The 26898-nt window shown below is 36.3% G+C and overlaps 1 protein-coding gene across 1 annotated transcript; it reads right to left on the bottom strand.

Moving 5' to 3' along the window:
• Nucleotides 1-6609: 6609 nt before the first annotated feature.
• LOC129770079 (integral membrane protein GPR180-like) lies at nt 6610-24905 on the bottom strand. Its single transcript, XM_055772702.1, has 7 exons — nt 24019-24905; nt 23377-23803; nt 23174-23317; nt 23046-23116; nt 22806-22990; nt 8257-8361; nt 6610-8202 (listed from the first exon to the last, which is right to left on the bottom strand). The coding sequence occupies exons 1-7, from the start codon at nt 24522-24524 to the stop codon at nt 7952-7954; spliced, it is 1689 nt and encodes a 562-aa protein (XP_055628677.1). The 5' UTR covers nt 24525-24905; the 3' UTR covers nt 6610-7951.
• Between the last annotated feature and the right edge of the window lie 1993 nt (nt 24906-26898).

The following is a 26898-nucleotide window of genomic DNA, read 5'->3' as shown; positions in this document are numbered from 1 at the left end:
TTTAATGTTTTCTATCCATGTAACACTGTGACCAAATACATTTGGTTTTGTGATTTTTGAATCAATCGTAATTAACAGGATAGCTTCTGAAGATTATTCTTCCCCATCAGTAGGATATTTCCGTATCCAATATTGAATGCATAAAACCTTGTGCCTCCAACGTAACGCTCTCGTTTTCGAAGTTCTCCAAATATTAATTCATTCAGAATGAATTCAGATTCAACTTCAAACAAATGATCTCTAAATCAACGATAGTCCTACGTCACCCTTGCGGTTATACCATAGATATAACCCACTTCCTGTTTATTTTTTTCTTGATCGTGACAGAGAAAAGTTATAGACTGAGACGTGAGTATGAGTCTATATAGGAAAATATTCAGGATTTTGAAAACAAAAAAAGTTGTTCGAATGAAGTTATCGAAGTTATTCGATAGAGAAATGTTTTACCAATCTTCCAGCCACAATTTTATTAATCGGAAAAGGGTCTGAGAAAAGTGATAGGCCAAGTTGTAGAAGATAAATTAATTATTTTAAAGAAAATTGAAAAAAGTTACACATTTTCGAGATAGTACTCATTCGATAATGAATATTTTTATGTATCTTTAGCCAAATTTTCATTGGTCCGAAAAGGGTATGAGAAAAATTATTGGCCAAAACGTTCACTAATTGTACGGGGGAAAGGGTCTGGCTGGGTAAGGAAGTGAAAAGTAAAAAGGAAGTAAAAATTTCTATTGTATAGAAATGTTGACTATTTTTCGAATCCCTATGTAATTTACCATAGGATCAATGGTGAAAAACATACATTTCTATTTTTAGAACGCCATTCCCAATAGTTCGAGATAAACAATTGAAAAAAATACTGAAAGTGCATCTTACTATGATATATCGAGAAGTATAATCAAAAAATAAATTCCTAAAATATTGAAGTACTTAAAAAAAATTTAAAATATTGATTTTTTTTGAGGATTTGGAGATTTAGTACTACTATAATTCGCGTTTAAATGTGTTCCTACGCCTTTTATAGATATGTGTGATGTTTTTCAGTTAGTAATAAGATAATTCTCCTATGTGGTTCACTATAAGAGCTATAATGAAAAAAAGAGTTTTTCCTTTTTTTCCCTATTCTCAATAGGCTTGAAAATGAAAATTTGAGAAAATACTCAAAGTATATCTATTATGGTGTACCCCGACAAATTATAACAAAATTCTATCCCCCGCGTAAAAAAATCCTGGGTGTATAGAATTTATTAGAGTTTTCAAAACTGTTTTTCAATGATTATTAATCGAACTATTTATTATCAAATACGAATTCGAAATTTTTCGTTCATACAATAATATCTCAGTACCGAATGGTCGTACAACATCGTTATAGAAATCGAATGGAAAATAGTTAAAATCGTTAATTGGATTTGCTACCTTTGAAAAAACAGAAAGAAATCGATTTCACATTTCTTCCCGAATTTTTAATCCACTACATCTACATTCATCGAAATACAAATTTTCTGTAAAATATTCCATGTAAATCCATGTAAATTATGCTTTAAAGTGATTTATATCTCATCTTCATGCGTTGATATTTCACGATTTTAAAGCATTTCAAAAATCGCATAAATATTTCGACTTCGCACTCTGTTCTTTAATTTTTTTTTGAATGTGAAAAAATTCTATTTCCATTTTCGATAAATTTATTAATTTCCCTCCTACAACTTGTATACATTTTGGCCCATACATTTTCTCAGACTCTTTTCCGACCAACGAAAATTTGGCTGAAGATGGATAAAAGTATTCTCTATCCAATGAGTATTATCTCAAAAATTTGAACTGAATGTCCCAATGACCCAAAGTCCTTTCAAATATCTTTTTTAAATTTTCTTTTAATTAACCAATTTCCCCCATACAAGTTGTATAGGTTTTGGGCTATAGCTTTTCTTAGACCCTATTCTGACCAATGGAAATTTTGCTAAAGATAGATAAGAATATTCTATATCGAATAAGTACTATCTCGAGGATGTGTTTTGGGTCCTTTCAAATACCTTTTTTTCTTTAACATAATTAATTTCTTCCATACAACTTGGTCTACAACTTTTCTCATACTCATTTTCGATTAATAAAATTGTTGCTGGAAGATAGGTAAAATATTTCTCTATCGAAAAACTTCGACAACTCTATTCGAACAACTTTTTTTTATTTTCAAAATTCTGTATATTTTCAGTTTCAGTCTATAACTTTTCTCTGTCACGATAAAAAAAAAAGAATTATGTGGAAAGATGAATGATTCAATTCTCTATATAATGAGCATGATTTTGAAGGTTGTTACTTGATAAACAATCAATTTATTTCAACTGAAATAATTCATTATTCATTAAATCCAGCAAGACGTTGAACAAAAACTTTTATCCGCTAGTTTCACACAAATCCGTAAAGAAGGAACGCGAATCGAGAAATCTCGTGAGCGGTCCGTAAAGTGTTAACCTTCCCTTCGTTCATAGAGAGGAACCTGCCCAGGAAGCTGAAATTCTCTCTATTGAGACAAAAAGCCACTAACCCTTTTATGTCACGTTTCCAGTCCTAGCTGAGCTGCAAAAACTTTTACCGTTTTGGTTCCTTGGTCATTCAATTTCACCTTCGCCAGCCAAGTTTATCATTTTTTTTTTCCAAAAATTAATAATTTTTGAACTATTGGCCAATACAAATGATCGACATACCATATTCAAAAAAAATATATATAACGCTTGCGAAAACCTTGAATTTTGTTTTCGTAGTTTTATGATTGTAATTGTTTTTTTTTGTAGTTTAGAGAAAGTGGGGATAATTTGGACCCCCTAAGCAAATCCCCTAATATTTCCAAACCAATACGGTCTAAATAAAAAAAAATCACATTGTACACTGAGCTACACTTGTTATCTCTCAATCAATAATGTTTAATTACTATATTGAGCTAAAAAACTAAAAAATATATAATAAAATAAAAGAAAATATTCTTGAACATTATTTGATGTGGGGTGATTTGATCATGTGTGCGTTTCATTAAAAAAATAGTGATATTTATGTAAAGTAATTCAGGATAGTATTTCAATCAGTAATAGTGTTCTGGGGTCGATACCAGGAGTCTTGGTCCATTAAAACCACAATCGAAAAACGTACATTTTCTTACAATGAAAGTGCTTGCTTTGTTCATGCTACCTTTTTGTCTCCACTTGTCATATTTTAACAATGTTTTTTTTTTACTTTAGATACATACGGTTGAACGATAAAAGGAGGTGACATTATAAAAAATCGAAGTTGAGCCATACTTTTCGAGGTAAAAGGGGTGTCCAGATCACCCCATATGTCCAAACCACCCAAACATAACCTAAAATGTTTAGGTACGAACATCACTTGTTTCAAGCTTTAGTATCGTTCGTACTCACCGTGCATTGGTTTGTCTTTCATTTCTATTGGCAGAATCACAATTTCGCATCGCGTCAATGTACATTATCTATGCATTACTAAGCACGACTAAAGTCAGCGCTATACGATGCTACGAACCTCCAATGTCGAGTGTCGAATATTCGCGTTGGAAGGTAATCCGTTCGTTGTGGATTACCTTCCAACGCGAGTGGCACGAGTCAAAGGATTTTTGTCATTCGTTGATTCGACACTCGATGACATTCGATACAGCGCTACACGATTCGTCCGAATCTATCTTTGACAGATTGGTTTGTTTACAAGGTTTAGATGAAGGAACTATGAAATTGATTCATAAAATTCAAAATATTCGGCAAAATATTGCAGTTTTATAATGTTGATTTCAAGCATTTCTAATTTACAGCCCGATATCAGTACAATTTCAATACTCGCATCGTCATCCAGTTTCCTAACGTTTTTGATGGTAAATAAAAACAATAAACATTCGATCCAAATACTCGCCGATTGTTTGGACCGATTGCATTGAATCAAACATTCACTTCACCGTGTAGCAGCACATTCGTCACAACATTTGTCGATTCATCGAGTCAAATGTTTGAAACCAACGTTCGAGTGGAACGTTGGACGAATCGTGTAGCGCCCGCATAAGGTGACTCGACGACGCGCCCTATTCTTCTGTATCCTAATCTGAGATGAGTATACAACCCACAACAAAAATCAACAAATCTAGAGCAACATGTCAAAAGGGCCTATCTTCTTTGATCGATTCTCTTCATCTACATTCTCTTTCATTAATAACTCAGCGGTAAAAGCATTTCCTGATGTGTTCTACGATAAGGAGTGTGAAAGGGAACCTCGTTTATCAAACTATATGGTAAAACTAGAGCAAAATCAGTCTGAAAGGCCGTGGATATATGGTAAAACTAGAGCAAAATCAGTCTGAAAGGCCGTGGATATCGAAAGAGAAAGTCGATGAAGAGAAACGATCAAAGAGAATAGACCCTTTTGACATGTTGCTCTAGAAATATTCGCGTTGACGGCGGAATGGTGTCGACATCTGGATACGATATTAGTTTGTATGAGGTCAACTATTCTCTATCAGATTAGTCGACCCTAAGGCAGTTTTAAATTGCTAAAATTTGAATGAAATTTTTTTCTTTGTGTTATTTGCCTTCTATAAGTACGCTGTTCTGACCCCAATTTAAACTATTTTCTATCAATTTTCAGATATTCTCACCAAAACTTGCCGTTATAATACAAAATTATCTTTAAACACAATTTGTGTATGATATTTTTTTACTACTTGCAAGCAAAAGTGATTTTAGTTTACCTAGAGTACTAATTTGGTTTGGTAAAAATAATTTTCATTCATAATTTTTATTTTAAAAGCACGTTTATGTCTTTTGCAAACCCATATTGTCATGCCTGCTCCCCCATTTCGTAATACGAAGCTCAATGCCGTCAACGCGGATAGCTCGGCGTGGGTAGTGATCCCCGATTTTTGAAATTAATCGTTCATCCACTAATCGAATACTTTTAAGCAGTTCCTTATTCGATACGATTAATCGATCCAAATAATCGATTAATCGATTAATCGTCACACTGAGAGAAATAATTAGTTAGACTAATATTTCTCATTCGTTAGAAAGCCATCTGGAATCAAAAAAGTGTTCATTACGCCTGAAAATCAATTATTATCTTTTACGCTCCCCTAAACTCGTAAACGAAGCTCATCTTCGCATCGACGGCATTGAGCTTCTTTTAGGAGTTTAGGAGAGCGTCAAAGATTATGATTGATTTTCAGGATAAAACTGCAGCGGCTGTACGGTTTTTTTTGCTCTGGGTTTGGATCGATTAATCGACGTAAATTATTCGTTCGCTTCGATTATTGGTTGTGCAGTATTCGTTCGATTAATAATCGATTTCTGTAGGAAGTATTCGATTAATCGATTAATCGAACGATTACCGGGGATCACTAGGCGTGGGCAACAGATCGAAAGAAAAAATAAGGATCACACGCATTTCTTATCGCATTATGTTTTTTACCTAACGGTTACTATGTTTGTTTAGGTTACGCACTTATGAGTCATAGATAAGTGCTGACTAAACGCATAAACGTGTATGACGTCAGTAGAATTATGTTGTTTTCTCTTTCTTTCAAATAATGTTTTTCAAGATGATTGAAGATTTCTAAAAACTACTTACATTATTTACTTCCTTGCTTGTTTAGTTTTTTTCTCTTCTTGGATGGCTCTAACGTTCCAGTGGAACTTTTGCCTTCTCAACGTAGCATTACTTGCGTCATTTTTATTAGTAATACTTGATTGAGATTTCTATGCCGAATAACACGCCTTAAATGTACTCTGGAGTGGCAAGCCCTAGAATACGCGTGACCACAGTGCAATCCGGAAGAAAAATCTCCCGACCAGAACGGGAATCGAACCCGAACCCCCGGCATGATAGTGTGGGACGCTAACCACTCGGCTACGGGAGCACTGTTAAACTGTTTTTAGTTTTAAGAAGCTTAAAACTTTTTAGTTCATTGCCTTCTATTACTTTATTCGGTTTTCCTTGGGTACCCAAGTAAAATCGAATAAAGTAATAGAAGCTAATAAACCGAAAAGCTTGAAACCTTTTTAAAAATAAACAAGCAAGCAAGAGAATAAAGTAAGAAGTTTTTGAGAAATTTTCGTTAGATAATTTTATCGAAACCAATTTGAATCGATTAACGAGAGTTCTCGAAATATCTCATGTTTGTAATTGAATAGCTTCAATTCTAGATTCCGTTTTGCATTCATGGTCAATTCATGGTATTGAAGCAGGCATCAAGTAATAGCAATTGTTTCGGGCAAGAGGTATACGTCGTTTTCAGTAACGATTCCGTTTTCCGTCGTTTTCCAATCGGGTTTGCGCACTTTCACATAATGTAAAAAAAAGGAACTCTTCCCGAAGAAAATGTGTCATCCTATCGACCTCGAGTCGTCCGCAAGTAATCGGTTTCCCATGCTATCAACAATAAGTTAAAATGTAAACGTTATCATTTTTGAGAGTGTAAAAATGAACGATTTAGAATTTTTAAAAAAAATTTATAAAAATGCCATCTCACTTGCACTAAAACTTCATCTATGGAACTTCAAACAGTAAAATGTAAAATGAAAACCAACTTCAGGTAAGTAAGACTCGTTCGGCTAAAATTGGCGACTTTTATCCAAATGTATCCTTTGTTTTTATTAGGCGAATATTTCATATGTACACAAAAACGATTTGTTAAAATTTGATCGTCATACTTTTGGTGATCGTATAAAACTCTGCATATGTATTAAACTGTTGAGATTATTTTCTCCACTTACTTTGTTATAGTATTCTGCCCATTTTTTTTGTTTCTTTGTTTCCACGTCACTAAACTTGTAAGTGAGCTACAAATCACGATTCTTGTTCGATTGGTTAAGATTCCTAAAAAGTATTTACAGTAATAATTTGCAATAATTTGCTCATTCCACTTTTGTATATAAATTATCACAACTTTAATCTATTCCGTGTTGTTTTTTCTATCTTCGATTCATAACTTTTTTTCCCAATAGTTTCTTACGTCTGTTTATGTTAATTGAGTTCATATTTCGTCCGTTAAAATTCTCGTTTCATTTAGTATTTATGGTTTGTGTTGATTATGTAATAAATAATTGGTATTCTAGCTTTAAATTCGGTAAAATAGTGGCTCTGTCTCGTTTTTGGAAAAAAAGCTTTGTATCATTTAAGCTGCATATTTCGTGAGTTAGTATGTTGAGTAGTATTGCATGTGATTTTTCTTGTTTCATTTCATTATGCTTAAAGGTACTTAAATTGCATTTGTGGTTTGCAGCAGTGGTTAATGTTTGTGATGCTAATAAAATGCCGCTTCGTATGAGGAATAGAAAATGTAGGGAGAGAACAATTAGGTAAATTATATCGAAAAGTTTATGATGCTAAGTCCTACTGGAAAAGAATACAGAACAAAGTAATCACAAAAAACAGTACGGAATTATCAAACCTATTTTCGCAGAGATTGAAATACTTATTGGTTTCAGTAGTTAATTAAGTTTCCTAATTCTACGACCTATCGAATTATATATATATAACATCGCTTTCTCTCTTTTTTCGCCTGTGGTTCATTGCTATTGTTCCTTATGTATCACACGCCTTTCATTAAACTACTGGAAGGTGACATAATAATTACATGCTTCAGATTGAAAACGAAATAAGCTATTCCCAACTCTACTGTCGAAGTACTCTACAACGGCGAGAGTCTCTCGTTTGTCTATTGAGCCATTAATTTTGCATGTTCTGATCGTTAACACAGCTACAATCTGCTCCGATATGGCACATAGTATCATGTTTCATTAGACTCTCGATAATTTATTTAATTTAGATAGTCCTTATCTTTTTTTTAAAAAATTGAATTACATTACCATTCACAAAACTCGAAGGTTTTTCATTCAATGAACGTTACAGCTTAAAAGTCTACAACAAATGCAGCAGCATCGGGCACCAAGGGTGGCTCACATTTCTACAAATGGTTACGACTTCGACCGTTCAATACCAACGGTTTGCTGCCTCCAGTACTCACCAGATTGGGATGATGATGATCTGCTCCGCTGAGATGATTTCCGGTGTTCAACAGATCATCCGTACTCAACACTAGCGTTTCAATTTCATCATCATTCTCGACGAAATCGTCAACACATCCAACTCGTAGCACATCCGTGTCCCGGTGGATGATGTGGGGCGCCTCGTTGAACTCATCCAGTTCGTCCATTCCTGTGGAAGAAAAAAACAGTTACACAATATTTTGGGTGGGTTGGAAATACCTACCGGTATAATTAGACCCAGTCAGCAGGAGATATTGACCAGCTCGATTCGGCCACAGCAAACCCATCATAACGCAGTACGCCAGACAGTCGGCGGAGTTTGTTATTCCTGCAAATATTATCGAGTGGGATTAGATTCAATGGACATAAACATCTTCCCTCTGATTTCATTTATTTCGCAATGTAGAATTGCATGTCTCATTTTGTAATTAAATGGAATAGATAAAGTGCGAACACGAAATTATTGCGACACCGAAAATGTCATGCCAATTTTCTTATAATGTTTAGTATCAAACCAAAGTTTTAGGGTAGTTTTATACAAATATTTACTTCAAAAATCAAAAGAAAAGTTAATCGATGGAGCTCTGAGTGTAAAATTGAACGCATTTTTGTTTGATGCCCTCCATCAAAGTCTTTACAGTGTCATCCGGTACCAGTTTCTCAGTTTTTTTCCATTTTCTTAACATGTCCTTCTCGTCTTTGACTGTCTTCTTGCTCTTCCGAAGTTCCCGCTTCATTATTGCCCAGTACTGCTCCACAGGGCGCAGCTCCGGACAGTTTGGCGGGTTCATTTCCTTTGGAACAAAATGGACAGAATTGGCCTCATACCACTCCAGGACACTTTTAGAATAGTGGCATGATGTCAAATCTAGCCAAAATAGCAGAGCTTCGTCGTGCTGCTGCAAGAACGGCAAAAGGCGCTTCTCGAGGCACTCAGATATGTAGATCTCGCCATTTACTGTGCCCTTTGTCACGAAATGCTCACTCCTCAGTCCGCAAGAGCCGATGACCTGCCGAGATATTTGGAGGCGAACTTCGACATCTTCTTCTTCTTAAATTTGTCGTCCACATCGAACTTGCTCTTGCTCTTGAACTCCAACCCCGGAATTTGCTTAAAATCGGCTTTTGTATACGTTTCGTCGTCCATCACACAGCAGCCATATTTTGTCAGCATCTTCTCGTAGAGCTTTCGTGCCCGAGTTTTAGCCATCGATTGATGCCGCTCATCGCGGTTTGGGAAGTTCTGTACCTTGTATGTATGTAGTCCAGCTCTCTTCTTTGCATTCTGGACGTAGCTCTGCGACATGCCGATCTTTTTAGCCAAATCATGGCTTGAGACGTTGGGATTTGCTTTAATCATCCGCTTCACCTTTCCCTCCGTCTTTTTGTTCTCCGGTCCCGGTTTTCTTCCAGCTCCTTTGCCGTGGTCCAACGTCAACCGCTCCTGGAACCGCTTCAACACTCTGGAGACGGTTGAATGGTGAATGTTCAACATTTTTCCCAACTGCCGGTACGACAGGACAGGAAATTCCAGGTGTTTGGAAAGAATTTGTTCTCTCGACTCGCGTTGGTTTACCTCCATTTTCGTTGAATCGAAAAACACGGCTTCGAGTTTGACAGCGTGTAGACAATACACATCAATGAGAAAGTGTGCAAAATTTGGTTGATTTTTACCCAATGGTAAAAAAGTTATGCCCTGTTGACTGTGTCGCAATAATTTCGTGTTCGCCCTTTATATGAATGAATAAATAACATTACAGACATAAGGCAATTCCACGCTGACCCGACTCTCAACGGTTTTTTAAAACTTTGTACATGTGGTGGCAGCCACCTGAAATCACAATTTTCATTACCAGATGACCAATTTTAATTAAAACTGATTATTTATAGAGGGGTATCCATTAATCTTTTTTTTTAAATCATAACATAACCGTCGCGTCAAGATTGTCGGGTCGGGTTTTTCGGCTGATTTGACGTGGATTCACACCATATTGATATCTCGCGTTGTAGAACGCTTGCATAAAAAAAGTCACAGGAAGGTTATGTTCAAGACACGACCGCATAGTTGACGTAGGATTCCGTTAGGCTATCTGTTAATTTTGGATATGCTTGAAGAATTACATATTTAAACTCTTTGATAAAGATTTGGGGACCCTGAAGAAGATGCCGAATGAGACATGATGAAAACCGCCCTCTGTAACGCTAGACGAGATGCCTCCTGTGTTATGTAAGAATAAAAATAAAGAAAAAAAAACTCACAATGCAATATAAGATAATAATCAATACCGAACACAATTATCAATTTTTGTCATCAGTACAACATGTTCCTTTAATACAGTAGAACTTCAATTATTAGCGAGCGGACCCGCGAAAGCGAGTTCACTTGTTATTCTATAGAACTTCCCGGAATTCGTCAGTGAGCGGTAGGGTCTTGTTCTTTTCTTTTGGTCATGTCTTTTACATTATCTTATCACTGGTGTGAACGACCTTACAGATGGATAGTTTAATGATTTCTGTATCGATGCTTAAATATCTTTTTTGTATCTGCACCTAATTTTTAGCCCTTCATTGCGTTATCTGCGATTTTCGCATTTCGCGGTGAGCTAGCCCGACTATTCCGCGGATTATCAGGGTTCTACTGTGTATAGAAAACATATTTGAAATGGAAAAGATAATTTTCTTTTATAATTTTTACTGTCTGAGTGTTTATTCAACCTTTTATTCAACCCAATGCGAATTTTTATTTGACTAACAACTCCTAATACAATATGAAGAGCATATGGGAAACCTCTTTTTCGAATATTTCTTCACTTTTCCAATTTTTCTCGCCGTATGAACATTACTTGGGAGAAAATGAACACAACAAAACAGAGAGCTTTAACCGAACGACCCGTTCTCGAGTGAGAACACACTTTGGATATTATTTACGAAAATTGAAATGAATCGTTTCTAATTTTTAACATTTTTAACACAACTACTACCATATACAATTTTACACTTACACTTGTGCTAAATTTTTCACAACACACTATCGCTCATTGATATGAAATTTGACGAAGCAACCAATATTAAAGTTCAAAATTTAAATTTTATTTGCTAGAATTGATAGTATCACTCACCTTACTTGCAATATAAAAATGCTTGTGACTTGCATATATTTGCATAGGCATTGCACCTTGGTTCTGATGTCTCTGTTAGGGAGCACATTTCGGTAGGAACAAAAGCTTCTCATACTTTAATGTATTTGCATTGTCGATTTCCCTCGGGCACCTTGGTTTTGGTGTTTCTGTTAGGGAACACATTTCGGTAGGAACAAAAGCTCCCCCTGCTTTCATGTAATTGCAATGCCGATTTCCTTCTGGCAGCTTGGTTTTGATGTCTCTGTTAGGGAACATATTTCGGTGGGAACAAAAGCTATCCCTACTTTCATGTACTTGCAATGCCAATTTCCCCCAGGCAGCTTGGTTTTGATGTCTCTGTTAGGGAACCGCCGCATGTGTCGACAATTTTGACCAATCATAAGTGGGTATTCCCGTTAGGACAGGAGTTGAGATTTTTCAATTGTTTGATGTTAGTTTCATGACATATATTATTTCATACAATGTAAAAAATTGTTATGGAGTGCCGGAATCGATTGACGCAAAAATTTCGTCAATCCATCATGAAATGACTGAGCAATCAGCGTTTGAAATTAGACAATTTTCACGATGTGCTCGATTTTCGATTTTCAATTTGTACCCCAATATGTTCCCGAAAGACGTAATCCTACGTCAAAAATGGGCCGGGGTGGCATTTCGCATTCCGAAACGAGTGATTTTTATTCGTTTCGACCGCTTTTGCCATTATGAATCTCGAAGCGGGCTCGAAACGAGCGAAATGAATAAGGCAGAGGTAGAGTTTCGAGCAAAGTTTTACATTACGTAACATTGTGTACGAGATTTTTTTTAACTCGAAACGAGAACAAATCTCTCGACAAAAAATGGTTGATCGTCGTATGGGAAAGTGCTAGTGAAACATTGATTCTAATACTAAACCTTACATCAAATAAAATTTCAACTGCATTTCCTTTGGTTTTAACGTCTATTTGTACAAGTATGTGAGTATAAATACAATACTTATTTTTCAGCACTATGGAATCACAAAGAAATATAATAAGCAACACATTTGCAGTACATTCATTCATTTTCCGTAGGCCTTAGAATGGTGCACCCGTGGCCGAGTGGTTAGCGTCCCACACTATCATGCCGGGTGTTCGGGTTCGATTCCCGTTCTGGTTGGGGGATTTTTCGTCAAAGAAAATTCTTCCGGCTTGCACTGTGGTCACGCGTATTCTAGAGCTTGCCACTTTAGAGTACATTCAAGGCGTGTTATTCGGCATAGAAATCTCAACCAAGTATTAATGAACGACGCTAGTTAATGAATACGTTGAGACGGCAAAAGTTCCACAGGGAACGTTAACGCCATTCAAGAAGAAGAAGGCCTTAGAATGGGTATATGAGTACCATATGAGTATGGGTATATGAGTATCTTGAATTTGTCGAAGAAATATTACTTTGTTTCATTAAACGATGTTGTATCCAATTCGATCCATTTTTCGCATAAGTTTCTTTCCAGAAGTGGCATAATTTCATTGAACACTGATGAAACTGTTTGTATAGCCATACCAAGTAAAAAGTTTTCTCCTTCATTACATTAATTTGGTACGGCCAGAAGCCAGAAGATTCGAACGGCCGCTAATTTCAAAGCTGCAGAAGTAGTAGTGAAAGTTGTTTGGGACACGGTTGTATTCGAAATATTTTGAAATGCTTCTCGACGAAGTCTGATATACTGCCGAAACCTTTAAACAAAAGAATTATTATTATCATTTGTATCGGAAACGTATATAAGACAAACTCACTCACAGCTCTCTTCTTCACTATCGCGAGCGTCAAAAAACATTTGGCGATATTTTCTTTTAAATCACAATTCTAATATAATATCAAATTAAATTTGTTTTTCGGCATTGATATTTGCAATAATCATAATCAAGTTTGATTTGTTTACAAACCCAAAAATTTGACATTTCTCTTCGAGGCAAATTTTACTCGAAATCTAGTACACTGAGAATAATAACTCGAAAAAGATACATAATACTAAAATAGATTCGATTCGAGTTTGAATTATCTCGAAACGAGTTAAGTGCGATTCACATACAACCCAGCAAACATTAAATCGTATAATTTTGCACGTGCCAACCCAGCAAACATTAAATCGTATAATTTTGCACGTGCCAAGTCTTACAAGAAATCCGAATAAATCAGAATCGCATATAATATCAATCAAAGTATGTATCGTGTATATTTGAAATCGCATAAAATGTAAAAACTCGATTTTATATACCATTATCAAATTAAGTCACAATTCGGTAAAATAAACATCGATTTTATGATGTATATTGTCGTAAAATATAATTAATCGGCATCATATGCGTATATTACGCTGATGCAGTTTATGAGTCGTATAAGCGTATAATTTAAATCGATTCAGTACTGTAGTAAATCGTGTTGCATGCTGAAGAAAATCATGAAACAGTAAATCATATTAGATCCTAATAGAGAACATAGTACATCATATTGAAATGTCAATGATGCACTCGAAAGTTTTAACCGCTGTTGAATTAATCTTCAGATAGCCGCGCGAGATAGCTGGTGGATGATAATCCAGACGATCGGAGTTCGAACCCACATCGGAGCAGTTTCCACCAAACATCAATCTGTGTCATTTTAAACATTCATATTCCACTCCCAACATAAGTCAATCAATCAATTATTTTTTCTACGAACATAAATACTCATATATAAAAATGGCGATTCGTGAGGTTATAATAAACAATTCACGAAAATATTTTGCGCCATTTGTTTTTTTTTCTATGTCTGTAATAAATCGTATATGAGTATGGCAAAAGTCGTATTTGGTGCTTTGACAATTCATGAATATATTCATATTAGATCGCAATTCAATTCCAACACAATCGCTATTATAGCCGGTCAAAGTTGCATATTCATCCAAACAAATTCGGTAAGCATTTGCCATGTATGTATATGGCCTCCACTTTTGCATGCATATGCCAGTTAGGCGCATTATATGCCAACCAAATTTTAGGGCATATGATGTTATATATACGCTTGTTATGCGATTTAATGTTTGCTGGGAAGTCTTACAAGAAATCCGAATAAATCATAATCGCATATAATATCAATCAAAGTATGTATCGTGTATATTTGAAATCGTATAAAATGTAAAAACTCGATTTTATATACCATTATCATATTAAGTCGCAATTCGGTATAATAAACATCAATTTTATGATGTACATTGTCGTTAAATATATTTAATCCGCATCATATGCGTATATTACGCTGATGCAGTTTGTGTGTCGTATAAGCGTATAATTTTAATCGATTCAGTACTGTAGTAAATCGTGTTGCATGCTGAAGAAAATCATGAAACAGTAAATCATATTAGATCCTAATAAAGAACATATTACATCATATTGAAATGTCAATGAAAGGCTGATGCACTCGAAAGTTTTAACCGCTGTTGAATCAAATTTCAGATAGCCGCGCGAGATAGCTTGTGGATGATAATCCAGACGACCGGAGTTCGAACCCGCATCGGAACAGTTTTCACCAAACATCAATCTGTGCCATTTTAAACATTCATTTTCCACTCCCAACACAAGTCAATCAAACAATTATTATTTCTACAAACATAAATACTCATATACAAAAAAGGCGATTCGTGAGGCAATAATAAATATTTCACGAACATATTTTGCTTGTTTTTTTTCTATGTCTGTAATAAATCGTATATGAGTGTGACAAAAGTCGTATTTGGTGCTTTGACAATTCATGAATATATTCATATTAGATCGCAATTCAATTCCAACATAATCGCTATTATAGCCGGTCAAAGTGGCATATTCATCCAAACAAATTCGGTAAGCATTTGCCATGTATGTATATGGCCTCCACTTTTGCATGCATATGCCAGTTAGGCGCATTATATGCCAACCAAATTTTAGGGCATATGATGTTGTATATACGTTTGTTATGCGATTTAATGTTTGCTGGGGGGTTATCATGTGTCAGCACCCCGGTCGGCAGTCAGAAAAGTAGCAAAAACATACCAATGGTGTTGAGTTTACAAAAACGAACCGAATATCCCTCGTATGGCACCATTGTCTCTTGCACGGATCGCGTAATTGTTCCACCGTTTACGTACATTGGTCTGGATTTTTTGGACCCATGACGGTAAAGATTGCAAGGAGCAATGCAAAACGCAGGAAAGCTCTGTTCACATGTTTGACAATACGTGCAGTGCACGTTGAAGTGACTCATAGTTTATCTACGGATTTTCGCATTTTCGCGCCGATCGATCACATAAGGAGAAAGTTGAGAAAACGGCTGTGACGTTTCCAGGTACCGCTACCAAGTGGATCTTCAATCCTCCTAGCACTCCCCAAATGGGTGGTGCTTGGGAGATGATGGATCGTTCAATCAAAACGGACGTGGAAATCGCGTACAATAATAATCGGAAGTTGAATGATGAAGGCGTTGGAGACTTCCATGGTTGAGACAGAAGCTATCGCGAACAGTCGTCCTCTAACATATCTACCATTTACGTCGGAAGAAAATGAGGCGCCCACGCCGAACGATTTTCTACTAGGCAACGCAAACGGTGTACGGCAACCGGCCATCGAAGCTACAAGTTCGCGGCAAGCTATACGTTCATCGTGGAACCAAATATGCTCGACATATTCTGGAGAAAGTGGATTAGAGAGCACCTTCCGGTGCTGACTAAGCGACCAAAGTGATGCGGCGAAGCAAAAAAAATCGATGAAGGACAGTTGGTTTTGGTAGTTGGCGAAGGTAATCGTAACGAGTGGACGAAAGGTCGGGTTGTTCAAGTTATTAAAAGGGTCGACGGAAGAGTTCGGCAAGCTATCATACAAACTGCGAGGGGGCTTGTAGGTAGGTCGGTGGTTAGGTTGGCTGTACTGGAAGTTGATGTGATTAGTAAAACAGGATTTGATGGCCAGTGTTACGAGAGAAAGGGTTTTGGTACTGTCAACACTGCTGGTAATGGACCGGTCATGGAATTGTCAATGAAAAGGGTGTTTCTGAATAAAAAATATGCCAAATGTCTTAAAATTGCATGAAACATTGGGATCTACTGTCATATCGAAATTTTTTTTGAAAATTAAATTTGAAAAAAAAATCATCTCAATGTTTTATATGGCACTTCGTGCGAAATGTAGATTCACATGATAAAATACCCTAATACAAAATATTAGCTCAATCGGACTTCATTTACTAGTAACGCAGACGTTAAAATTTGAGGTAAAACTTTTGAAAACATTAAAAAAAAAAAATTGGATACCAAATGTCTTATAATTGCTCGAAACGTCCAGATTTACTGCGATGTAAAATTTTTTTTAATTCATTCTGATTTCAGTGTGTCAATTTTTGACAACTTTTTTTTTAGATGACAGTAGATCTCGACGTTTCATGCAATTTCAAAACAAAACATATTTTGACCACTTTGCGCCACTCTCCCTTAAGTTCGATTGATTTTTCGAATGGGGTAACTTTTTGAAATTTTAAGGTCGATTGCCATATTGATGCGACATTGTTTTTACTTGAATTCCGAGAAATACAGATCGTTCAAATAAAATTCATTGTTAAAACACATTTTCGGTGTTAATTTATTTCCACTCGTTGACTTAAATCTCGTTCGTACAACAGACCCGACCCTCTCTAGTTATTTTTGTACTTTGTTCATTCGATGTAGGCTATTCAACACTGTAATTTACTCTATTAACCCTTTGCGGTCGTTTGTCTGCTCTCAGCCACCACAGCAAGGAATCATACTAAACACTTTATTCAACGATGTAGTAGTTTACATTTTTTCTAAACGATTTTTAATGTCTAGTGAACTGTTTCACGAATGCCCGAGAACCCCGAGATAGTTTCCCAGCAAACCACACTTGACCACCCACGATTTCGGATCGCGAATAATTACTTAACCGCCACGTTTAATTTCAACAAACTTTATTCAGTGATTAGATTAAACGGGATGAAGGACCGGTTCCTCGCACATCCAAATGAGTACACCCATACCTCGCTTTACGGCCTAGATTCGTTCCACAAAATTTGGCCGCAAAGCAAAAAGCCGTATAAGGAAACAATTATTCTAATACCAATTCATACAAATTCAATCGGATCGGTTCCAAAATTTAATTAACCCATTAGTGCCCAGCGTATGAAATTTAATATGCGAAAATGCCCGTTTTTGATGAAACTAAAGCGTTAAGGTGAAGGTGGAATCTAGCCATTGTAGTAGTATAGGTAAACCCACGTGTAAAAATGGGATAATAGTGTTTATGAGAGAAGAGCAAAGCACACGTAAATAGATCCATTCACTTATCAGACTGTGTGGCGCTTCATTGACACGAGTCTTTGAATACATTTGAAAAAAATAACAATTCAATACTAAAGTAAAATGTATGAACGATATGTTCCGATGAACAATTGCATGTATAGACATATATAGAATGTGTATTTTCACATGAAATAAAATTCTGATCATAAGCGAACAAATTTTTAACACATTCGAATTGGGGCTCTTTTGGTATTAACAAGTTCTTCCGCACAGTAACTCGATATTGATAATTCCTTGATATTTTCCTTCGTTGATCGTATTGTTTTCACATATTCACGTTGAAGAGCCTTAACTCTTCTCTTCGTTGGCCGAGGTATTTTGATTGAATGTAATACTTTTCCGTTAACTGTTTTTGAAAGCACAGGCAGCCGTGGCAGTGTTCCGAGCTCTGCAATACAATTTTATTACCCAATGTTAAAGTTGCTAAAACTTACATTATAGACCCATTAAACGTAAAAATAATAATTGTATTGATATCAACACAATTTTATTCTATTGATTTTTATGACATGAAACGCTATAATTCAGAAATAACATTAACCATTAACATTAACCACATTAACCACTAACCACTCAATAAGAGTGGTTTTTATAGCTGTTTCGATGATGTTGTCTGGCATCAGTGTCAAAAAATAACGATGCTTTCAAGAATACAAACAAAACCATTGTCGAAGATTGAAAAATGAAAATTTAACTTTCGGAGCACTAGCTCGAGTTTTCCGACGTTTTTCACTATACAGTGCGACAGCTGATGAAAATTTAATATCTTGTGAGTAATCGATTAGAGTTTGGTTGATATTGCTTGATGGAAAGTGTGCGAAAACGATAATTTTCTCTACACTGTTTCGCAAAATTATTGGTTTTAGGGCGAGGGGTGAGGGAGGGAGATGAAAGAAATGAGCGCCATTGTGGCAACCATTTGTGGCTAGCTTCCACCTTCACCTTAAGCGCATTTTAAATGATACCACATAACACTTTAAGAATATTTTTTGTGTGTGTTTTATCTGTCATTTTTGTTGTTTTGTTGTGTACTGAAGCTTGCAAAGTTCGAGTTTCCCGCAAAAGTCGCAAAGTAAACATAATCTACACCTGGGCAGTAATATGTTAATATGTAACATGGTTTATCATTCAACATGCATTTTTTAAATCAAAAATACATGCATAACAAGTACACATCTTTGTACAAAAAATAATAACAGACTCGGAGAACCAACAATAATCCATAAACAAGAATTAAACTACTTCATGTTACATAAAATATGTGTATGTATACAGCAATTCCATGCTGAACCGATATAGTGGTTCTGTATATCGACATCCAAAAATAAAACAGGGCTCGCGCTTAGGGGGCTCACGTATCGTTTATTGTTTGGAGTCAGATTCCTTTGACAAGCGATATATGGATACCCATTCGGAAGGTTTCTTGGAGATTTGCAATCAAAATCACTGCTGGAGAATCGCGCGGAGCACTTCATTTTTAATTTTAGGTTATGATTTCTATGCTCATGATTTTCTATGCTGGCTACAGAAAGGCGGCCATCTTAGCAATCCCTTGGCATAATGACAGCTGAACATGGCCGACGACTGAGAAATCCGGATTTTCGACATTTCATATGGATGCATGATGTTGACGTTTTACCTCACGGGCTTCCAGACTGAGTTGCCAGATTTGCAAGCGGACATTTAATTTTTGTTAGTCTTTTTTGCGATTGCAATTCAAATTTATAAACTACTGAAATTATAGGAATCATAAATGAAAGCTTTTGGTTTGGAAAACTGATACTTTTAATAGCAAAATACGGTACTTTTCACAATACAAATCAAAACCTCAAAGTAAACTGACAATGTGATGATGAGAGTGTGGATGAAACTTAACAACGTTTTAGCAATTTTTAACGTTGAACTCGGTCATTCTTTGCGCTAGCGAGCGGGTTGTGTGTTTCTTCACACTCCGCTATAAAATTTGGAGAATTAGAAGATCTGGGAAAATCACAGATAAAAAAACATAATGTGTTAATTCAAGCTACAGTAGAATCCCGATTATTTGTGGAATAGGCGGGCAAGCTCACCGCGAATAACGAAAATCATGAAAAAAAGATGTTTCAACATAAAAACTATGTTTTATCAATACAGAAATCATTAAACTATCTATAAGGTCGTGTACACCAGTGGCTAAATAATGTAAAAGCCTACCACTCACTAACAAATTCCGGAAAGGCCTATTGATTTACTGTGGAACTCGCAGTCGCGAATAATCCACAGGGCAGATCACCCACTTGCGGATGATCGGGGTTCTACTGTCATAGTCTTATTTATGGAATAAAAATATTTGCTTGCAGATAATATAACTTGCATATATTTTTGCAAACTAAAATAATGTGGCATCTCTGGAACTGAAAGGAACAGTCTGTATTTGTGAAGCCAGTATTATGATGTGTTTTTGAGAAGGAAAAACGAATTGTAAAGTGTAAATTATGAATGAAAATTAACTTTTCGGAATCAAATTAGTATTCTATGTGAATACAAATCACTTTTTTCTGCAAGTGGTGAGAAAATCCCATACAAAAATTGTTGATGTTGACGAATTTTGACGTTATATTATAATAATAAATTTTAGTAGGGATATCTGAAAATTCAGAGGAAAAAGGTTAAGTTAGGGTTAGGACTACGCGCTTCAACTTATTAAATAATACCAAATAGATATTTTCATTCAAATTTTACCAATTTAAAATTGCCTTTTGACCTTCTAATCTGATGGAGAATAGTTTGGATCCCAAACTCGAATGTCACCATCGCGAATATTTTCGTTGTCTCGGGTTGAGGACGATATTGACCGTGTAAGGTGCCAAATATTAATTAAAGTTAGATCGGATGTCGAAAGCCTAGCTGTCACGATATTGAAGACACTTATTGTCAATCATTTTGATCGTGTAAGGTGCCCAAAATGGAAACATTCACATACACCGGCAACGTAACGACCTGTCGGCATACGTTCAACGAAAACAACCGGCAGGATTTGAAGAAAATAATAATGTGCGATTCACATAGAACGTTACGGAGAAGAACGTCTACGTTCCGTCAACGTCTCTATCAATTCACACATGCAGTCAATGCTTTCACCAGCACCGTCACGTCAAATGTCAAACGAATGATTTATTTAATGTTATTCATGGTGTCGCCACCTACAACAATTTTCAATTGCAATGCCCTCTTTGAAATCAGCATGCCTAGAATCAGTTCTAAATTTTGAAAAATTCAATGAAAATCATTGAATTCAATTATTTAAATGCTTAAATCCCGTAGTGCGACCCTTATTCAACAATAATGAAAAATAGAATATTTCTCTCAGCTAGTCACGAATGATTTTCACTCCGAAATTTGGAGATATGTTGGCATAAAAAGTACAATAAGTTGCTTATAATGCAATATGTTGAGGCACCACTCAGTGTCGCATTGGAGTCGATTTTGCCCAGTAATTGTACATTCACGACTGGTGGCGACATTCAATGTGGTGCCATAATTTGGGCCCCGAACTCAATGTTTACAAAATGTCCAAGTAAACGCGTTGCATCACAGATCTGTTCAATTATCTTAATGTCGAATTAGATGTAAATTACTGTACAACCAAATCAAAACAAAAGCCGAGACACACAGCCCAGACAAAAACCAAACGAGCCGTCCGTCTCCGTCAATTATTCTTTTCTACAAATCCTGCCGGTCGTTTTCGTTGAACGTATGCTGACGGGTCGTTACGTTGCTGGTGTATGTGAATGTTTTCATGAGAATTGCATGGTAGAATCATTGACGTAACGTGACGTGGATGTTGTATGTGAATCGCACTTAATTGACGGAGACGGACGGTTCGTTGGGTTTTTGTCTGGGCTTTGTGTCTCGGGTTTTGTATTGATTTTGGTTATATTCTTTATGTCAACATAACTCTTGATTCCAAATTTCAGAGTCAAAATCATTCGCGACTAGTTGAGAAAAATAGTTTAACTATTATTATTGTTGAATAAGGGTCGGGACTACAGGACTTAAGCATTTAAATAATATAATTCAATGCTTTTCATTGATTTTTTTCTAAATTTAGGACTGGTTTTAGGCATGCTCATTAGAAAGAGGGCATTGCAATTTAAAACTGTTGTAAGTGGCGACACCATGAATAACATTTAATAAATCATTCATTTGACATTTGAAGTGACGATGCTGCTGCAAGCATAGACTGCAAGTGTGAATTGGTGTAGACGGTGACGGAACGTGGACGTTCTTTTACGTAACGTTCTATGTGAATCGCACATTAAACATCGGATTCAAATAACGGCTGATTGCAATGAGGTACATATCGAGGTGGAGTAGTAGGCGAAGTATATCTGTATTGGTAAGCAAAATATCGTGTCGTAATTATTTACGTTTCCGTTTGTTTTTCAACAGATGACAATTGTATCGTGACTTATTTCGATTATTTACGTGGCAAAAAAGTCCAGAGAGCAGTCGTATGCTTAGTTCTCGAAAGCAGTAACATTTTCGGTGAAATTTTGATTGATTGGCGATTATTATCTCACATCATACACACCGACACTGAGAGCCTTCGAAACATCAACTTCATAACGTTAAAATAATGAAATTTCGTTTGTTTCTATGAACGTGGGCGAATGAAAATGGCACATGGAAATATCACTTTTATCCGTCTTTTTCGACGATGATTTCAAAAGTATTCACTGCACGCTAACACATTAGCCTCATATTCAGCGTGAATTCTTAAAAAATGTACGTTTTTAATTGATAATTTACTTCCTACTACCATTTTTACATGGATGCGGTGGGCAATCAAAGATAAACACAACGTCACGTCACTATTTGAGAAATAGTTATGGCAGCGCAGGATATATCGCCCGAAACTCTACCATCTTCATTACCTTTTTTCCAGTACATTTGGCTGATTGTTATAAAGTCGTACGCACAGTATCTGCACTTTCAGAAAATCATAGCTCGAAAGCCAACTGTATGATTTTGATAAGAATGAATGTCTGCTTTATCAGACAATCCGACAAAAAATCACAATATTCATTCAGATAGGGATAACGGTACAGGCAAACCTGTTTTTGGACGGTCCCTTTCCGCGTGATTCCTCGTTTGTGCGATTTTATTATGACATCGGGTCTTGAATCACACAAATTAATCGCACAAATAATAATATCGCACCTAAACAGTCACACAAATAAGAAATCGCACAAAAACAGGTTTTCCTGTAATAATGAATATTAATGTCTTCTTATTTCTTGAACATACCTAGCAACAGTTTATATCGCCACAGTGGACTGACATTGACTGCAATGATGGCTACAATGGGCAAATAGATGAACCACACCAGACTAGAGGCTCCAAAGTGCAGCAAGAAGTCCAGCTTCTGCGTCGAATGCTCGTATTTCATCGTTGTCCTCAGCTCCCATAAAAACCACAGCATCATCGTAGATCTAGCAATTAATCCGTTTCAATAGGGTTAGGTGTCAAATAGTGCCACAACCATACCTGCAAGCAAGCACGAGCCACCCTGGCCACGTTTGATACTCGTCAGTATCGGAGATAATGTCGACTTCCGTCTTAAATAAATAGTGAAAGTTAGGCATCGGTGAAATTATGTTTCAATGGTAGTGTACCCTATTCCAGATATACAGAAGCACATGAATTGCACAATAGGGAATCCAAATGACCATCAAAAGGATCCAACTGCTCACGGAGATCTGTAGTCTAGTCACAGCCCAGCCCTTAGCTAGCAGTAGCAATATCAGCATAAATGAGGTCTGAAATGGGAAGTTCGAATAGAATCCTAATTTGAGTCAAAACTTTATGAAACGCTCACCCTACTGAAGATGTCAAAAATATCACCGGTGATCGCCAGATTCTCGTTTCCAACACCGTTCATCGCGTATCGCACGGTGTGGATGAGCAGCAGGCAAACGCTGATGAATTCCAACACCAAACTAACGGTGAAGAGTCTTGTCACGGGATGTTTTTGAAGGCGAACCGCATAAATCTGCAGTGGCACCATTACCAAGTAAACTATGCAAAATATCAAGTACATCTCCAGCGTGTTTTGCTGATCGAAGGAGAAGTGGAACAGTAGCGGATTGAAGAAGGATGCACTCTGCCTGTTTGGATTCCCATTGACCAGCTGGATGTCGAAGTCGATCTCCGGTGGTTCGGTGTGGTATTTTCGATAGTCGTAATAATGCCACTGACAAGTGGTAACATTCTGATAGCAGGAAACAATAGAAACGTACCAAAATCTGAAATATGAAAATATATATTCAATGCAAGCCCGGCTCAACGTTTTTCGATTTTTTCTCAACAAGATAAAAATTAAAGCTAGTTGTCTCCAGCCCAATCGTCTAAACTGGTTTTTTGCGCAGCGATCAGCTCAGCAGTGAACCCATTTAAAGCAAAGCAGCAGAGAACGACTCCATCTAATGAAACACATTACATCAATTACACAATCACATACCTCGGCACGTTCGGATCGTTGATCACGTATGTGAACTGACTTCCCGCGACCACGTTGGAAGGGGTATCCTCGTCCGCACAAAGTTTGCCCTTCTCGCAAGGTATCCGTCGCAGATAATCCGCTTCTGCTCCGTTATTGCACCGACTGTTGAATGCCACCTTATCTAATTTGTCGAACATGCGCTGGCAGGCAACCTCCCGGTTATAGTTGTTTCGATTTGCATAATACTCTAAGAAGTTGTGCTTATCCAGCACGGCAAACGTTATCGGAACCATTAAATTTGCTCGTGATGTAATGTTTCCATAGATGTATCCGAACGTATCCGACTCTGTATTCTGCTGCGAATGTTTCTCCGTTTTTTGAAAGCCAAATTTGATTAGAAACCTAAAGAAATCATCCACTGGGAATGCTCCTGTCAGGTGGGCACATTCCGATGGTTGATTCTGAATGATCAACGCAAACAGCAGAAATATCTCCGTCGGAATCCACTTCACATTGAGCACCATTGCTGTGAACCGTGAAAATGTGGAGGTACCGAGTGCAATCAAACTATCACTTCCTTGTTTCAACCGAAGGATTCGGCAGAAGGTCGCGTTTCACTATTTTCACTCACAGCCAGCAAAACGACTAATGAAGCAAATACCTCCCCATCGACTCGCGATACCGCTATTGACTATTAGCTAATCTACGCACATTTTCTACGCTTTCTTTCGTCAACGCTGCCCTTATGAAGCAATAGCTGCTTTGCACTAAATCGCATCTAATTGTATGTTTTCTTGGCGTACTGCTGTTATGCACAAATAAAAAATGAGATTGTTGATTAGGAGATGCGTGGAAGCAAAACTATATGAATGGATGTAGTTAAACATTCGATTGACAGTAGTTGCGATACGAACTGTCAAAGTGGGTTGAGACAACCATAGGCGTAGGAAAAAGATATACGGAAAGCAAAACAAATTTAATCCCGCCGATGGTTGTATTAGGCTAGGGAAAACCCATTTTTTCTGCTCAAATTTCATTTTGTTCAAATATGCACCTTTTGTTCTATTATGTAGATAATTCCATCATCCCTATTCATCATTATTATAATGTTGTTATTATTATTTTCACCAGAAAAATCATTCGCCGTAAGAACAGGTCGTTTTCGCTAGGAGCTCTGGACTATAAGGCGAATGCATTGGAACCTGCCAACCTTGCTCCCGGAACTTTTGATGGAACACAGTTCCTCTTCTATTAGTTCAAGCTGGCTGCTTCTGGGCGATTTTCGGTCATTGAGGGCGATTGTCGGTCTAATTAAGTAGACAGCAGAGTAGAGTTTGGTAGTAAGGGAGTAGATCATAGTAAATAATTATCTGTAAATTAGTGGCTAACTCCGACGATCATCGATTAAAAATAAATGATAATACAAAAGTTTTGAAAAATAATGTTTGTTCAAATTTTGATTTGTACATACGTTGTTTCAATACTGTTTCGTATTGCCCCTTACACGCTCCGAATCGAACTGATATGAGCAACATGTACTTATAGTAAAAATTAATAACAAATTTATGATGCTTTATGTGAATTTATATGTATATTTTTGTACATACAGTAATTTATATTTAATTCGACATTTAGCTAATTGGACAGACCTAGGTAGTGCGGACTGAATCAAAACGGCTGTCAAAAAAGATCCAATTGAAATGTCAAAAGAGATCCAATGATCAAGAGTGTTATTTTTCTTATGATAATCAACACTATAAAAGAGGTATTGTTGTCAGGGGCAAAAATAATTCAAATAATAAAATGAACGAACTACATTTTTCCGTCAATTGTTTAATTAACCATTGCATCTCTGAAAGAGCATCTCAGCCTTTCACCGAGCTACGCATTTTTAATGTCCCCTCTCTTTGACATAACGTTTTTCCGAACGAAATAAAAACAAACGAAGTCAGAGTCACGTAAATGTTTACTCCTGCGATTTGAAAATATTCGATAAAAAGTGGAAGGAAGAGATGCCAGATGATTTTAAAAAAAAGTCTGTAAAAACATGTGAATGTCTGTTAAAAATGTGGAAAAGTATGTAAAAGTGTGCAGATCTATAGAAATGTCTTTCAACGTTAATTTTCACATATTCATTAATACTTTGTACATCGTGATGCACGTAAGATTGTATTTTGTATATATATACAGCCATTCCATGCCAAACCAATATAGTGGTTCTCAGATCTTCGTCAAAAGTGGTAATTTTTTCTTTATCGCAAAACATTAGACTCGTATTTTTTTATTTTTTCATTGGGTGCCCATTTCCATTTTAGGGTGATCCAAAAAATATTTTTTTTCCATTTTTTCCCAAAATGACTTTTTTCAAAAATTTATAACTTTGGAACCACTTAACCGATTTAGATGATCGACATATAAAATTGAAGGCAATGAGCTTTAATTGAGAAATACTGAACTTGCAGATAATATGGATTCTATTTTCGTAATTATTGATTGTAGTCGTTTTTTAATGTTTTCATGGCTTTGGACTAGGGGGCGCTATATTTTTTAATATTTTTTCTTGAAAGCTGAAAATTTTTTACATAAAATATCTCGATATCAGAGATGCTATTTTTTTCGTTTTTGAAATATGAGTTTTCAAAACTAATCGATGGTTCGAAAAACAAATTTTCCCCATTTTTCCCACTACAAAAACATAACTCTTGAACTATTGGACCGACTCATATCATCGACATATCAAATTGAAGCTTACGAGCTATTTTTCTTTGGAAAAATGTTACTTTTGCGAAAAAATTTAATTCTTGTTTTTGCAATTATTGATTGAGTTATTTTTTCATAGTTTTCTCGTTTAAAGATAGGAGCGCTTTATTTTTTATATTTTTTATGGAAAGCTGAGGA

This window comes from Toxorhynchites rutilus, chromosome 2, assembly GCF_029784135.1.
Source record: "Toxorhynchites rutilus septentrionalis strain SRP chromosome 2, ASM2978413v1, whole genome shotgun sequence".
In the NCBI taxonomy this organism is placed as follows: domain Eukaryota; kingdom Metazoa; phylum Arthropoda; class Insecta; order Diptera; family Culicidae; genus Toxorhynchites; species Toxorhynchites rutilus.
The sequence above is the reverse complement of the archived record's forward strand: the minus strand, read 5'-3'. Positions and strand labels throughout refer to the sequence as shown.